At 35.6% G+C, this 16047-nt stretch overlaps 1 protein-coding gene across 4 annotated transcripts in view; it reads right to left on the bottom strand.

Annotated features, from left to right (window-relative positions):
* Positions 1 to 16047, bottom strand: part of DCAF1 (DDB1 and CUL4 associated factor 1) — a 63970-nt gene that overhangs the window by 28290 nt on the left and 19633 nt on the right. For all 4 annotated transcript variants that reach the window (XM_006909146.3, XM_015587180.2, XM_025044859.1 and 1 more), the window contains exons 6-12: positions 8405 to 8542; positions 6859 to 7371; positions 6445 to 6546; positions 3598 to 3756; positions 2155 to 2334; positions 1444 to 1653; positions 594 to 763 (exon numbers count right to left, since the gene is read on the bottom strand). In XM_006909146.3, coding sequence (XP_006909208.1) covers positions 594 to 763; positions 1444 to 1653; positions 2155 to 2334; positions 3598 to 3756; positions 6445 to 6546; positions 6859 to 7371; positions 8405 to 8542 — 1472 coding nt within the window. The remainder of the gene's footprint in view (positions 1 to 593; positions 764 to 1443; positions 1654 to 2154; positions 2335 to 3597; positions 3757 to 6444; positions 6547 to 6858; positions 7372 to 8404; positions 8543 to 16047) is intronic.

A 16047-nucleotide genomic window follows, 5' to 3' on the forward strand; every position in this document is an offset into this window, starting at 1 on the left:
AGGGAAAGAAGGTCAAGTATCACTATATATATAAACTTTGTTTTAGTATTTTCTCTTCAGACTCTGTCTTTTCCAAAACACAGTCTTAATTCTTTTTACATCATTCTCCTATAGAACCCACCCAAACCTCCTGATTCTATCAGCTGTCTTTTTCTGAGCTTTGTCCTGCTCTGCTCTGCTTTCAAATGAACTGTGAAAATCACGACAAAAGCAAAGTTTTATGTGAAGATAAACATTATATACAGTTGTCAAGCAGTAGAGACACATTTAAAGTCTAAGTACCAAATACTGAACTCCAGTCTCAAAAAAGGACTTCAACCTCACCTCTGCAGCTGTTGCCATGGAACTTCTCAGAATACAGACATTGATGCCTATTGTGCAGTATTTATAATCACCAAGACCACAAATATAAACGAACACTCAATAAATTAAAAATATCATCATGCTTAATCTATAGTTTCTCAGATTCGAGCCCAAAATTTCAGTTCAGTTCGACCAAGGTTTGTTAAGCATATACCATGTGCAAACCAACATCAACTTCAGCAAAAAACATGAAGAATATAACTTCATTTGAAACCTTTCTGTGGTCCCACCTTGCATAATAGGTCTTCCAATTGCAGGCAATAGAAATAAGCTGCAACAAGAGTTGGACACAAGAAAGTTTGAGAAAGACTTCAGCTGGTTCCCAATATAGCTGTGCTGGGCCATATTCTATCAAAAACTCCATCATTTCCACAATCTGTTCATGAGTATACGAACATGCCTATAAGAAGAGACACATATCATTAAAGAACTTTATCATCTGCCCGCTATTTTCCCCAGCACAGCACAATGGCCAACAAGTTTAACAATAAAGCTAAGAAATAGCTTTTGAATTCCACAATTTTTGAGTCAACGGCCTACATGTGAAATACTGATACGTTTAATTTCATTTATAACTGAACTCACAATACATTTTGTCCAAAAAGGTAACAAAATATTCAATTTGTTGGTGCATGTATTTCACAGCTTAAGGGAAAAAAGCACCATGTAAAATAATTGGTTTCTTTTCAATTTGTGATTTTTAAAACATGCATATACTAATCTTAATCCCAAAACATATCAAGTTCAAAAATGAGAGAAGTGGAGTTATAGATTCACCCTTTCAGAAATTTCACACAAGTAGGCCACCTAGTACTTTTCATTAAAGACAGCCCTTTTACACACACCTCAGTTCATCTTTTAGTTGTAATATTCCAGAGAAGTAGCAATCTACAACTGCGAACAAAATAAATCCTTGAAATTCACCTGTTACATCCATTTTCAGGGATTCTGCCTCCACAACAGGGCAAACATAATCCAACAATGTATATCCCACATAGATTCCACTGATGTGAATGTGAGTTTCAGGCCCAAGATTGCTAGAGTATGTTAACGTTCTCTTTTAAGTCAAGGTCCTCTCACCTTGTATGGGGGTTGAGGATGGACAAGAATGCCACCCTCGGTCCTCTGAAGTGACTGCTTCACTTGTTCCAATTTAATGGCCAGGTGAGCCTCAAAGTACTTGCGCAAGGCCATACAGGTATGTTTCCCAGTTTGGCGGCTAGCAAATATTTCATCATCACTCAGAAGCGCACCCTGATCTTCCAAATTTAGAATCTCCAAAGTACTGATCTATTAAGAAGCCAAAGAATAGGGCAAAGAGGGGTGGGGAATAAACAGGAAGAGAAAAGTAAAGGGAGGGAAAAGATGTCAGTTAACTGTCATATTCAACAAGACTGACAACCATCAAAGCACATCTGTCTATTCATGTTAAGTAAGAGTAGCCAAAAGAAAGCTAAATATTAAACCCATATTTAAAAACTTACAGTTTTCAATCATGTTTAAAGACAAACGAGCATAAAACCTTTTGCTTCTAGAAAGATCAAGATTATTGACAGCAACTCCCCCTATAAGATTACTATATCTGAGGCTTGTCTAAAATGATAGATCCTCTAAACACTTAAGAGGTGGAGAAAGTTGTGACTGAGGGGGGAGGAAAAAAAGACTTCATCCACAAAGAATGGCAGCAAAAGCCCCCCAGTCAGAAGCTTCCTCTCCTCAGTGCTGCTGAAGGCCAACCAAGATAAGCAGGACCCCTACTCCTTGCAAAGAGAAGCTACTGAAGAACCTCACCAAGTTCACAAGACGACGAAGACCATCATAGCGGTCAAAGAGTTCCAACACGGCCCGGAAGGAGAAGCAGATGGAAAAAAACATGGTAGCATGGCAGCATCCTGAGGCATGAGAACATTCCATTAACCAGAGTGTATAGTTCACCACGTCGGAGAGAACATTGTGGGGATGCATACAAACCTACAAAAAATAAAAAACAATTTTTAAAATTCGGGGTAAAAGAACCTTTGAAAGGAAAGAAAAATTCACCAGTGTAGATAGCTATTTTTGCACAATGATCATTCCTAGTTAAGTCATTCTGAGTTTAAAGCTTAAGTTACAAATGAAATTTTATAACGATCTACTCCAAACCTAAAAAAACCTACATTTAGACAAACGTTTAAATTCAATCTATACTGAGTACCAAATTTTGCAAATATTTACATCCTTCCATGATTGCAATGCTCAGTTACATCAGTAAGCATCCCAATTAACGGATGAGGAAAAGACGCAGAGAGGTAAGGGCCTTCCCCAGGGTGATAAAAGTGGCTGAGCATGAGGATACTACAGTTGACAAGTTGAGCATCCTTTCACTCACTGATCCATTCACACACATTCTGATGTCTCCTGGGGGTCAGACAAGGAACTCTAAAGCGCTCCCCGGGTCTGCTTGGTACTTTTTCTGTATCTCAGCCATAACTGCTTTTTATTTATATGCATGCAGATTAGGTTACTAGTCTAAAAGACTACATACCCTTGCATAATGTTGATCTCAAGAGGGAAAAACAATTTTAAAAAGTTACCTTATTAATACACATGTAAAGATGAATAAAAGCAGAGCCCCAAAAGAATTTTTCAATTTCTCTCTACTAAAAAAGCCACACCACATAGAATATTAGAAAGATATACCAGGCATAGAAATAACAAGAGCTTCCCTAGGGGTGGCTAGGAACCCATTGTATGATCCACTTACACTTTTTAAAAATCAGTAAACAAAAAAATTCTAAACTGTAAAAACAGAAGAACTAGACTGGGACCCTTTAAGCCCTGAGAACAACTGGAATGATTTTACTAACTCTACCACAAACTATTAACATACACAAGGTTATCAGCTGTTGTTTTTATAATAAACTGACTAAAAAATGCAAGATATAACTCCACTGAGAGCCTGAAGACTAACATAACTGAAATGGCAAAAACTAAACAGAGTTCCGAGACCTCAATCCATCAGGACTCACCCCTGCCACTAATCCCAGAGTAAGGGAAAAAAAAAAGGGCCGGGGGGGCCTTTCCTAAACAATTTTACATTTTTAGATTGTTTTGTAAAGACCAGACATTCAGGGTCCTTGCTTCTTTCATTAAGATTTACTCCAACTATTCATTTTTTCTTATCCAAAAGTTGTTCTGTGAATATGCTAGACTGCCCCCAACTCAATCGCATACACCTGAATAGACTGGACTTACTCTCTCCATGGCATCCTGGTTGTAGGACAGGTAATACAAGCACATAGATACACCAGTTGCAGCCATAGAAGGACGAGGAATTTCCAGTAATTTCTGTACTCCACCATGTGCAACAAATTCTGTGGCAAACTTGTTATGGAGCAAGAGAGATGCTAGGTGCTAAAGAAAGAAGACACATGTTACCATGGAACAATCTAAAACAATCACACGATCAATTCACAAAATATTAAATTATGCGGCTAAATACGAGGAATCCTCTGAAGTAGAAAACCACTTCTTCACAACAGAAGTAAAACCAATATTGCTTAAGGGGAACAAACAAGAAAATGCTCTAAGATTCCAGAACATTCCTTTCCAATGCAAAAAGTTTTCACAAAAAATGAAAAATACTACTGTAAGTAATGACTTAATATTACAACCATTTTATTATTACATAGCTTCTCTAAAGGATTTTGTTAACCTTCCCCTTTTAATCCTATTAACATAACCAAGCTCTATGTTCTAGCTTTGGCTCAGTCACTGACTCATCATCTAATAAAACCCCAAGCTTTTGCCTTCATTTAAGTAAATCCTAAATACATCAGCAAATTATCAAAACTAGTAAATTTAAAGAAATAATCAGAATGCACTTTAAATAGACTTTTAAAAGTCTGTTATCTTTTTGTTAACTTCCTATTCCACTCCTAATAGCCTCTCTGGTAGACCCTGTCTCCTGGGCAATTTTAAAGGCAGGGAGTGCAATGCAAGCTGCAGGCTGCCTGATGACTCTGAACACAGGCCAAAGTGGAGGGGCCTTGGGAGAGCTAGAACTCCCCCTCCTGTTTCTCATGTCAACGTGTCTTCCGGGTGGTGATGCAGGCACAAGGTAGACAAGACAATACAGATTTACAATTACGACTTGGTACCTGTGTGGATCTCGCCACGGTCAACGGCAAAAACAACAGATACTGTACCCTCTTCACAAGTTCTCGCAAAACCCAAACTCAGACTGACCCTTACAATAATTCAAATTCCTTCCCTCTTTACTCTATTTTTTTTTTTTGTCTATTATACAAACCTCTATCACACTTGCACCCAGTCCTTCCCCCAGGAAGCAGCTACGCCATGTATGGTTCTCCTCTAAAACTTAGGTCACTGCGTATGGTTTTTCCCATAACGTCACTACCATAAAGTGGCAGTTCCACTGCCAGGATAGATAGGAGGGGAAACAGAACAGGCAGGCACGGCCTTTACTGAGAACCTTAATTCTGTTTGGCTCAACACAGCCCCATAACCTGGCTCATCTCGGTCATGTGGGCAAAGATTCTATTTTCTCTCCTTATAGTCAATTTCCATAAAGTTCTAGTTCTTCAATTTACTAACTTCAACTGTCTCTTCTCCTACACAAGTCTTCCTTTTGAACAAACAACATACATATCTTTCCACACTTTTATTTCCCTCTCTTTTGTGATTTTTTCCCTGTTCATCTTTATTTTCGTAAATCCCATAAACACCACCTATTAACAATTCCTCATACAAAAACCTATAAAAATAGCAACATCCAAATCCCTTCTTCTACTATCTCCTGTTCAGGACCAAATGCTGCATCTGAAAGTAATACTTTTGGGTCATTGTAGACAACTATGACCTCCAGCTTTATCCTGTGGTTCAAAGTATAATCATGAGTTTACACACCTATACACACATCCCACCCATGGACACACGTTACTCTAATATATGTCTGACCTTCTCCAAATTTAGACTTTCTGGGGTCTCGAAGGCGAATTTTTTGTTTCGATTTCATTTCAATATACTCTGGAACTGTGCTGTCCAATGCAGTAGACACTGGCTATATATAGCTAGTTAATTAACATTAATTAAAATTAAGTAAAAATTCAGTGCCTCTGTGGCCCTAGGTACTTTAAGTGCTCATATATGGCTAGTAGCCACTGAACTGAAGAGCACAGACGTAGACATTTCTATTATCACAGTAAGTTCTATTGGACACCATGGCTCTGGAATATCAAGAATGAAGTTATAATTTTAAAGACCCAGAGAGCATATCTATTTTTCAGAGGTTGTTCTTGGAAAACTACTATTTCTCAGAGAGAACAGACCACTTCCTTTTCTGTGTCCAATTTTTTCACAACTTCTATAATATCTAGAAGAAATCATAAGTTTACATGCTTGTCTCTCTTAACCAAACCATAAAGAACAGTCTTATTTACTTGATACTGTAAACAACACAGAATGGTCCTTTGTTCATTAGTTACCTGTTGAATAGAACCTGTATGACAGCCCTAATGTTATTTATTCAACTTATCTCTCATCATTCAGATTACCTTAATTATCATAGGTATGGATTTGGTGGGCTAGATTTACCTGCTGCTCTCCTATATTTAGCCACTTTGCAACCTAGGAAATCATTTACCTTTACTAAATTTGGGTGTGCCACTATTTCTTTCCTCGTTTGCTGGTTTACATTTTGTTCACCTCAGTCTATATACAATATGTATAGTTAAGAATTTAGAAAAAAAATTGTTTAGTTGTTAGCTAAAAGGCAGTATGATATAAGGTACTGTAGTGTAGAGTTCTCCGTTTCTATTCAGCCACAACAACTGAGGTCACTCCTAGGTCTGGATCCAATTTCTACTGTAACATTTAACCCTCCAGGACTGACCCTGAATTTCTGCAGAGGCACCTGGTAAGCCTCACCTCTTCTACCTAAATAAGAATTTGTTCCTATTTTGACATATCTAGCAATAGAAAGCCCTGAGCAATAAAACCTAGAGATGCTATATAACAAAACACATAGGCACACCCATGTCAATAAAATGCTCACTGACCAAATATTTTTAAGAACTTTACCTTGAGTGCCTCAAATGTAAGCAGGACGTCATTAGTTTGTTTCAGGTCAATATAGAACATCATCAACTCCCGTGATCCAAGTTGCATAAATATGGGAAGTAACTGAAATAAAGTCCAAAAACAAGTCTGAAGGTTTGGCTTTATTTTCACCTATTCTCTATTCCATTATGAGGACAGAAGATTAAAGAAATGAGGTACCTCTTCCCCACCTCCTTTACGAAGATAAACATACAAACACGCTTTGATCAAACAGGCCTTATCAGAAGTGACCTGCCTACGAGTTTATCAGTTGGGGCAAAGACTTTTTTGTATTAGAGTAAAAACACATCAATGTATAAAATGCTACCATAAAATATCACAGAAATAAACACGGTAATCTCAAAGTGTGAACAGTATTCTTCCCAATAAGCTTACCTCCTGATACTCTCCTAGAGGGGTCAAATACTGGAGTATAAGTCGCTGCTCAATAGCAGGAGTCATAGGATAAAGGGTATAATTGGTGCCAATCACCCAGGGGGACATTTCTGACCAGCTGCTATTAGACAGCTCAACAAACATGCGATCTGGATCAGATGAGGAGAAACCCAACTTTTGCTTGGCTTTCCTAAAGCTCTCTCTGTCACCCTGTTTTGTAGACTTGTTTTTCCTCAATCCTCCTTCCTCAGGTTTGGTTGCTGAGTTTACTCTGCTACTGGTCTTGTGGCCTGAATCAAGATGAAAAGAGATCTCCATGTCTCCAGAGGCTTCCTCTTGTTCTCCATCCACTACATCTACAGCCATGTCGCCATAGTCCATGTCCACAGCTTCTTCATCCAGAGGTAAAAGGGGTTCAGAGGAGAGCTTTCGTGGGCTGGGTCGCTTGCTTTCTTGCCGCAAAGCTACTTCCTGAAGCTGTAGCTCCCGCAGTCTTCGAAGCACTATTGCTACCTACCAACAGATATTAGAATAAAAGGGGTTGTCTCTACTGCATCTTAATTTAAACGATTCTTAATAATTTTTATTCCCATATACAGAGAACTAGATTACTCACGCAGTTATCCTAATGCCTGGTAATAGTAAAGATGTAATAAATATGTTGACTTGATTTCTATAGCTTGATGAAATAAGCAACAGCTAAAAGTCTCATTCCCCATAAAATTTCCCAGAGAACCCACACCAGAAGATCTGCACATAAAACACATCATTCACAACCAATTTCTCTGGATCAAGCTGGGCTGGACCACCACGCTTAAAGAAAGAGACACTAGATTATTCACAATTTTTTTGAAGTGTCTTTGAAAATCAAATGTGACAGTTTCTCAAACTTCTATCAGTTGTAAGTTACATTGTTAGACACTGTCATCTACATTACACATGATTACATACAAGCTCACCATTTATTTTTTACTTTTCCTTTTAAGTATTTATTTTTGGGGCCAAACCTAAAATGTCATATTGTGATTGCGCTTAGTTTTAAAGAGATGGAGGAATTATGTCTGCAATTTACTTTGAATTGCAGTTAAAAAAAAAAGATGGGTGGAGAGCGGAGTAGACGTATGAATATGGAATAGCTATAGATAGGTATAGTGAAATGTTCACAGTTTAAGTGGTGTATATATATATATATATACCACTTAAAATGTTCACAGTTTAAGTGGTATATAGCTATTCACTGTAAAATTCTTTCAATCTTTCAGTTTTGCTCTATGTTTAAAAGCTTTCATAATTCAAATGTTGAGAAGCAAAAGGAAATAGTACTATATCTGATATATGAACTATCGTGATCCTTGACAAACTAAGTTATTTTCAAATTAAAAAATAAAATCAAAACTCATAAAAAATAATCCTTAAATGTTGAAATTATAGCTACATTCCAGAAACAAGGTAATAAATGATCTACCTATTCAAGTTTAGGTAGCAAGGAAAAACTTGTGAATACTCTCACATCTTACACAAAAATTCATTTTGACACAGTCCTTACCAGCTGTGAATTTTCATCCCTGTAGTTGGCAGCAATGTCTTGATTTTCCATAGCACCTCCTAACAGTCCAGTAGAATATGTCCTCAATGGCTGATCAGCCTCTCGGGCCCATTTGAAAAGATTTTCAACAATCCCTTCCTATAGTAAAGGAAATGGAATAATACATTTCAGGGAGAAAAAACCATTTTCACAAAAATCAAAGCAAAGACTTCAGTCTTGGGGGAAAAAAAATTCAATAAAATATTTCAATGTTGGTCAAAAGATTAAAAATGCAAATAAACTAAGTGTGTAATAGTAGATGGTTTAGTTAAATAAAATACCTGTGCATCTGTGAAAAAGAATCCTATTTAGCCATTAAAACTTAAGCTAAAGAGCAACAATCACATAATATAGTCCTACTTCAGCTGTTAAATCTAAAGGTTCCATGACCAAGTGGGGAACACTAAAATGTCTACATTCCTCTTTGAAGCTCACAATGCACAATTACCATTATTAATGCTTTAAGAAGTCCTCCATCAAAGAAATATTCAACTCCATATATCCTAAACTTACTTTGCTTTCATTACGAAATAATACATATAAACATGGATAGTCCAGCCAAAGAAAATAAAAATCACCTATGATCCACCACTGAGCTTAAATAGAAACCTCTCATGTCCCTCCCCGTCCCACCTGCGTCCTCCCTCCACAAAGGGTACCTATATTCCTAAGTTTTAACAATTTTCTTGTAAAACTTGCTAAATGTTATATGCTTTGAACTATATAAATTGCATGGTACTGTATATATTTTTCTGCAATTTGGTTATTTTACTCAAACTTTCATCTATATTGTTACATATAACTCACACTTAAATAACACTCAACATAAGAAAGACTTCACAAATAATTTAATCCTCATACCAACCCTATGTGGGGTAAATACTATATTTGCATAAAAGGAAATTGAATCACAATGAGATTAGGTAACATAAAAGGTCACAAAACTGGTAAGTGGCAGACCTGGGGTCTGGTACCAAGCAGTACACCTCTTCACCTATTTTTCTGCTGCTGTTTTGTTGCCTTAATTAACTATATTTTTGTGCAAGTCCCTCGGGTAGACACCTGAGAACAGAACGGCTATGTCAGAGTTCATAGCATGCTCATGCTCAACTTTACTGGAGACGGCCAAACTATTTAATAAAGTGACTGTAACAATTCACATTTCCACCAACAATGAATAAAGTTTTTTCTACATCTTTGCCAACACAGCCACTATCACACTTCTTGTCTAATGGATGTAAAAAACAGCATTCCATTTAACTTTAATTTCCTAGTTTATTAATGAGGTTCAGCATTTTTTCATGTCTGCTTACCATTCAGGCTTCTACTTCTGTTAAATACTCATCCCTTTTACCAGTGTTTTATGAAAAACACAGGTTCTTAATTTTTATGTAATCATGCTTAACAATATTTTCTTTTAAACTTTGTGCATTTTATATCTTAAACTCTTCCCTAGGGTCATGGAGTCATTCTCATATATTTCCAAACATTTTAAACTTTTAAAAGAAACACTCTGAAAAATACATTGAGAAATTTGGTTTTAATATATTTAATACAGAAATATATTTAACATCTTATTTAAGTCTTTTAGTGTTCCCTCTTTCCAAACAGTGTAAGACTTAAAATACGAACTCCAACTATACCCTTCCACCTACAAATTATCCAAAATTTTTGTTCTCCCTCTTGCCCTCCAAAATTGTTTATTTTGGTCAATATTTCTAGGTTTACAGAAGTACTCTGAAGATGTTTTCTATTATCTGGCCTCTACTGCTGCTGTAGTAAAGTTTGCTGTTTGATTATTTGCAAGAATCTTTTTCACTCTGGTTGCTTTTAAGATCTTCTCTTTGTCTTTGGCATTCATTGGGCTTCCTGAATCTAAGTGGTCATGTCTTTCATTTATTTGTAAAATGCTAACCTCATCTCTCCAAATATTGACTTTCCCTTGTTATTTTAATCTCTCTAGAAACTACTTTTATATACATTTTGAATTTTCTATTTCTAGTCTCTATATCTCAACTTCTTTCATATTTTTCATCTCTTATTTCTAGGAACTTCATTATTGGTTATCTTATCAGATGCCCCAGCTCATTAATTCTATATTCGACTGTGTCTAAACATCACTCTAACTCATTAAGTTCTTAAATTCCATAACTGTAATTTATATTTCCAGTAGTTCTTTGGTTCGCTTTCCAAAAAAAAAACCTGCCCCCCCCAGTCTTAGAATTTTTTTTGAGTTCTGATTCCTTACTTTACATCCAATAATTTTAATTATTTTTAAGTGTACAATTCAGTGGGATTAAGTACATTTACAAAGTGTAACCATCACATCTACTTCCAGAATATTTTATCTCAAACAGAAACTCTGTAGTCCCACCTTCAATAATAGATACAATACTAAACAGATCAACAGGAAACAGGAGTTGAAAACACTATAAACTAAACAGACACAATAGACCTATAGAGAACACTCAACCCAAGAGCAGAATATAGTCTTAAGTATACATGGAACATTTTTCCAAGATAGACCATATGCTAGGCAACAAGTGTTAATATTTTTTTTAAAAGACTAAACTCTTATAAAGAATCTTCTCCATTACAACGGAATGAAATGGGAAATCAACAACCCAAGGAAATCTAGAAAATTCATACATGGAAGTTAACATAGTCTTAAACAACCAATGGGTCAAAAATCACAAGGGAAATCAGAAAATACTTTGAGATGAATGAAAACAAAACCATAACATACTAACATTTATGGGATACAGCAAAAGCAATGCTACGAGGGTAATTTATAGCTGCAAACACATACAATTTTTTAAAAAAAGATCTCAAATATCAATGGGATTTTTCAGAGAACTTGAACAAATAATCCAAAAATTTATATGGAACCATAAAAGATCCTGAATTGCCATGGCAATCTTAAGAAAAAAATTGGAGTTATCATACTACCTGATATCAAACTATACTACAAGGCTACAGTAATCAAACAGCATGGTACTGGCATAAAAACAGATTTGATGAACAGAACAGAATGAGAGCCAGTGATATATGACAAAGGAGGCAAAAATATACAATGGTGTAACGACTGTCTCCTCAATAAATGGTGTTGGGAAAACTGGAGAGATATATGCAAAAAAAAAAAAAAAAAATGAAACTGGACAACCTTCTTATACCATATATAAGAACAGACTCAAAATGGATTAAAGACTTAAATTAAATGTAAGACTAGAAACCATAAAACTTCTAGAAGAAAACATAGGCAGTCAACTTTGATATTGCTACTAGTAATTTCTTTTTGGATATATCTCCTCAGGCAAGGAAAACACAAGAAAAAATAAACAAATGGAACTACATTAAACTAAGTTTTTGCACAGCAAAGGAAACCATCAACTGAACAAAAAGACAATCTACTGAATGGGAGAAGACAGATGTTTGCCTATGATACATCTGAAAAGGGATTAATATCCAAAATATATAAAGAACTCATATAACTCAACAACAACAAAATTTCAATTTAAAAATGGGCAGAAGATCTATATAGATGTTTCTCCAAAGAGGAAATACAGATGGCCAATAGACATGTGAAAAGATGCTCAAGATCACTAATCAGAGAAATGCAAATTAAAACCACAATGAGGTATCATCACCTCACACCTGTCAGAATGGCTCTCATCAATAAGTCAAAAAATAAGTATTGGTGAGGATGTGGAGAAAAAGGAGCCTTCTATACTGTTGGTGGAATTGCAAATAGGTGCAGCCACTATGGAAAACAGTCTGGAGGCTCCTCAAAAAATTAAAAATGGATCTACCTTTTGACCCAGCAATTGCACTACTGGGTATTTATCCAAAGAAAACCAAAACACTAATTCATAAAGATCCATGCACCCTTATGTTGATGGCGGTGCTGTTCACAATAGTCATGATATAGAAGCAACCTAAATGCCCACCAACAGACTAAATAAAGAGGCTATGGTTCATATATATAATGGAATATTACTCAGTCATAAAAATAAATAAATAAATCCTACCATTTGCAACAACATGGATGAACCTAGCCATTACTATGCCGATCGAAATAAGTCAGAAAGATAAATACCACGTGATTTTATTTATTTGCGGAATCTAACGAACAAAAAGAATAAACTAATCAAAAACGGACTCACAAATACACAGTACAATCTGGTGACTGCCAGAAGAAAGGGGTGTTGGGGGACTGGGAGAAAGGGGTGACGGGTTAAAGAAGTACAAATTAGTAGTTGAGAAATGGTCACAGGGATGCAGAGTAAGGCACAGGGAATGCACTCACCAACAATGTAATAGCTAGGTGTAGAGCCAGATGGATAATAATCGGGGGATCATTTCATAAATGATATAATATCTAACCAATGTACTATATACTTGTAACTAATAATAAAATAAAATGCAAAAGAAAAAAGGACAAAAAGAAGACCTCAACTCAATAACAGTCTATGGAACTAGAAGAGTAAACAAAACCCAAAACTAGCCCAAGTAAAGAAATAATAAAGATCAAAGTGAAGATAAATTAGTGAATATAAAAAAAAAGAAAATTAATGAAACCAAAAATTGTTTCTTTGAAAAGACCCATAAAACTGACAACCTTTAGACTGACCAAGAAACTCAAAATTACTAGAATCAAAAATAAAAGATGAGACATTACTACAAATTTTACAGAAATAAAAATAAGAGACTATGAACAATTGTACACCAACAAATTGAATGACTTAAGTGAAACAAATTCCTAAAAACATAATCTACCAAAACTGATTCATAAACAGAAAAATTGAAAAAACCTGTAACTATACTAGTAAGAAGACTGAGTCAGTAATCAAAAACCTTTCAAAACAGAAAAGCCCAGGACCAGATGACTTCACTGGTGAATTCTACCAAACATTTAAAGAATTAACACCAATCCTCAAACTCTTCCAAAAAATTAATGAGAAGGGAATGCTTCCAAACTCATTCTATGACGCCAGCATTACCCTGATACCAAAGCCAGACAGAGACACTGTAAGAAAACTACAGATCAGTATTCTTTACGAATAGTGAGGCAAATATCCTCAACAAAATACTAACAAACTGAATTCTTACTGAATCACAGTAAGAATACATACCACAGCCAAGTAGATTTATCCAGGAATGCAAATATGATTCAACAAACAAAAATCAATCACTACATTACATAACTACGTTAACAGAATCAGTGTGAAATTATTGTGAATAGAAAACCACATGACTTCAATTGATGCAAAAAATAAAAATTTTTTAAGTCAATCCCCAGCAAAATAAAATAAAAGTAAACCCCCTTTTATTAAAAGACAAACTAGGAATAGAAGTTAACTTCCTCAATATAATAAAGACCAACTATGAAAAACCTACAGTTAATATACTAAATGGTAAAAGACTGACAAGTTTTCCCCTAATATCAAGAACAAAACAAGGATGTCTGCTTTCACCACTTCTATTCAACATAGTACTGGAAGTTCTAGCCAGAACGATTAGGCAAGAAAAAGAAATTACAGGCACCTAGGTTGAAAAGGAATAAAATTATCTGTATTTGTAGCTGACATGACCTTATACATAGAAAACTCTATAAAGATTCTAAACAAACAAAACACAGCTAATAAATGAATTCAGCAGAGTTGCAGGTTACAAAATCAATACACAAAAATGAGTTGCATCTCTATATACTTGTAATGAAAAATTCTAAGAGGAAACATCCAATCATTTAATAGGCACTTTCTAATATCTTCCAGATAAGTGTTCTATTTAATTCTATTTATTGTAACTGCTGACTCATCAGGGAGGATTATTTCCTGGTGTATTTCATAACTTTTGTGAACTCACTTTTTGTGGAAATTGCTTTGTCTGTGAGAATGCCCTGTGGCCTGAATTATGAGAGCCCCACTTCCCCTATACTTCACCCCTCCCCCACACCTCCAGCTCAGAGTAGGTTTACATTTGCTTTTGCCAGATGCTCAAGGGCTCAAGGTCCACAACAATTTTTTGTTGTTAATTTCTTGACCTTGGGGTTCCTAATCATACAGTAGAAATTTCAAACATATACCCAAATAGGGCCCATGCCCAGAGTCTCTCAGAGGAAACTTATCTACCCACCCCTTAGAGTCGAGTCAGAGACTGAGAAACCTGTCATCTCCCCATAGCAGTAAGCAGATATTCTTCTTTTCCACTGTTTCGATGAAGATCCTTGAGGAGTCCCAGGTTGAAACAATGGTCAGAGTCTTAGTTCCACTCCTCACTCAATCTTTTGTCTCCTGTCCTCAATTACCACTTCGGTTTCACAGTTCTCTCCATTTCTGGCACACAGGGAGTTCTCTAAGAGTTTATTATAGTTTACCCAGAATTTGTGTGTGTCTGCAACAGGAGAGTTTACAAGTTATCCTGATCAGTTATCTTGATAGATTTAGGTCTCCTTCCCCTCTTTCTTGAAACCATTTTTCTCTCAGCTTCTCATGGTTTTCCTCCTATCTCATGGGATATTATAAGATTAAGTGACACGATGCAAATCAAATGCTTAGCACAGGAACGGCACTCAATAAACGGTAGTCATCAACCTAACTGACCCCATGGACACTTTGCCATAAAACATCTACTAACATTTTAGGGGAATCTTAATGTCCCAGAGTATGAAATCTGGGAAATGCTCACTCAAAGATTTCACTATCTGAGATTTTATTCTGACTTTATCCCTCCTACCTCCAATAATTTAAGACAGCCTCAAAGAGAAAAATATTAAAGCAATACTCTTAAAGAATAAGTCCCCAAAGGTCCTGATCTGACTGAATTAAGAACATATACCAATAAAGAGTAAGAAAAACCTAATACATAAACAACATTTAAGTACTCAGTTCTATAACACACTTCATATAATGAAGAAACTAAGAGCCAAGGTAATTTCTAAATAAAAATAAAATTTAAAGCGATTTCAGTACCTCTGAAGGTACAAATTAGCAATTTTTTAAACAGTCACTAGAACAGAATCACAGCTTAGTGATTTGCAACCAGCTCTAGAAAATAAAGAAATGAAAATATCAGAATGTATTGCACAAAGGGTAAGCAATGTTCAAGAAACTTCTTTTTCATACATATTATGTATGGATTGGGTTGCAATGTAAAACACATTACTGTGGTTCAGTTTGAGAAACAATGCTCTAAAGCAATGAATGTTAATCGTAGCTTTGTGAAACACCAGCAACCAATCTGTCCAGATATAATGGTTTCTAACATTAATTTACAAGCTTTAATATAATTTTTTTTAAGTGAAAAATTGATTCACACCAAAAAAATTGCATAGGATACTTCTGACGAGTAAAGATCATCATGTAATCCAACGGTAAGGTCTTACAATGTCAAAGAGGTTTATAATCTGTGCTCTAAGATGTTGGATTCAAAGCAATATATGTTATTTCCAACTGTTTTTTTAGGCGAGGCAACCCTTGGTTGACCTACAGATTGCAAGGACCTTGTCAGTTCACAATCTCTTTCTTTCTTTCTTTCTTTCTTTCTTTCTTTCTTTCTTTCTTTCTTTCTTTCTTTCTTTCTTTCTTTCTTTCTTTCTTTCTTTC

Source organism: Pteropus alecto, unplaced genomic scaffold (genome assembly GCF_000325575.1).
Source record: "Pteropus alecto unplaced genomic scaffold, ASM32557v1 scaffold53, whole genome shotgun sequence".
NCBI lineage: Eukaryota > Metazoa > Chordata > Mammalia > Chiroptera > Pteropodidae > Pteropus > Pteropus alecto.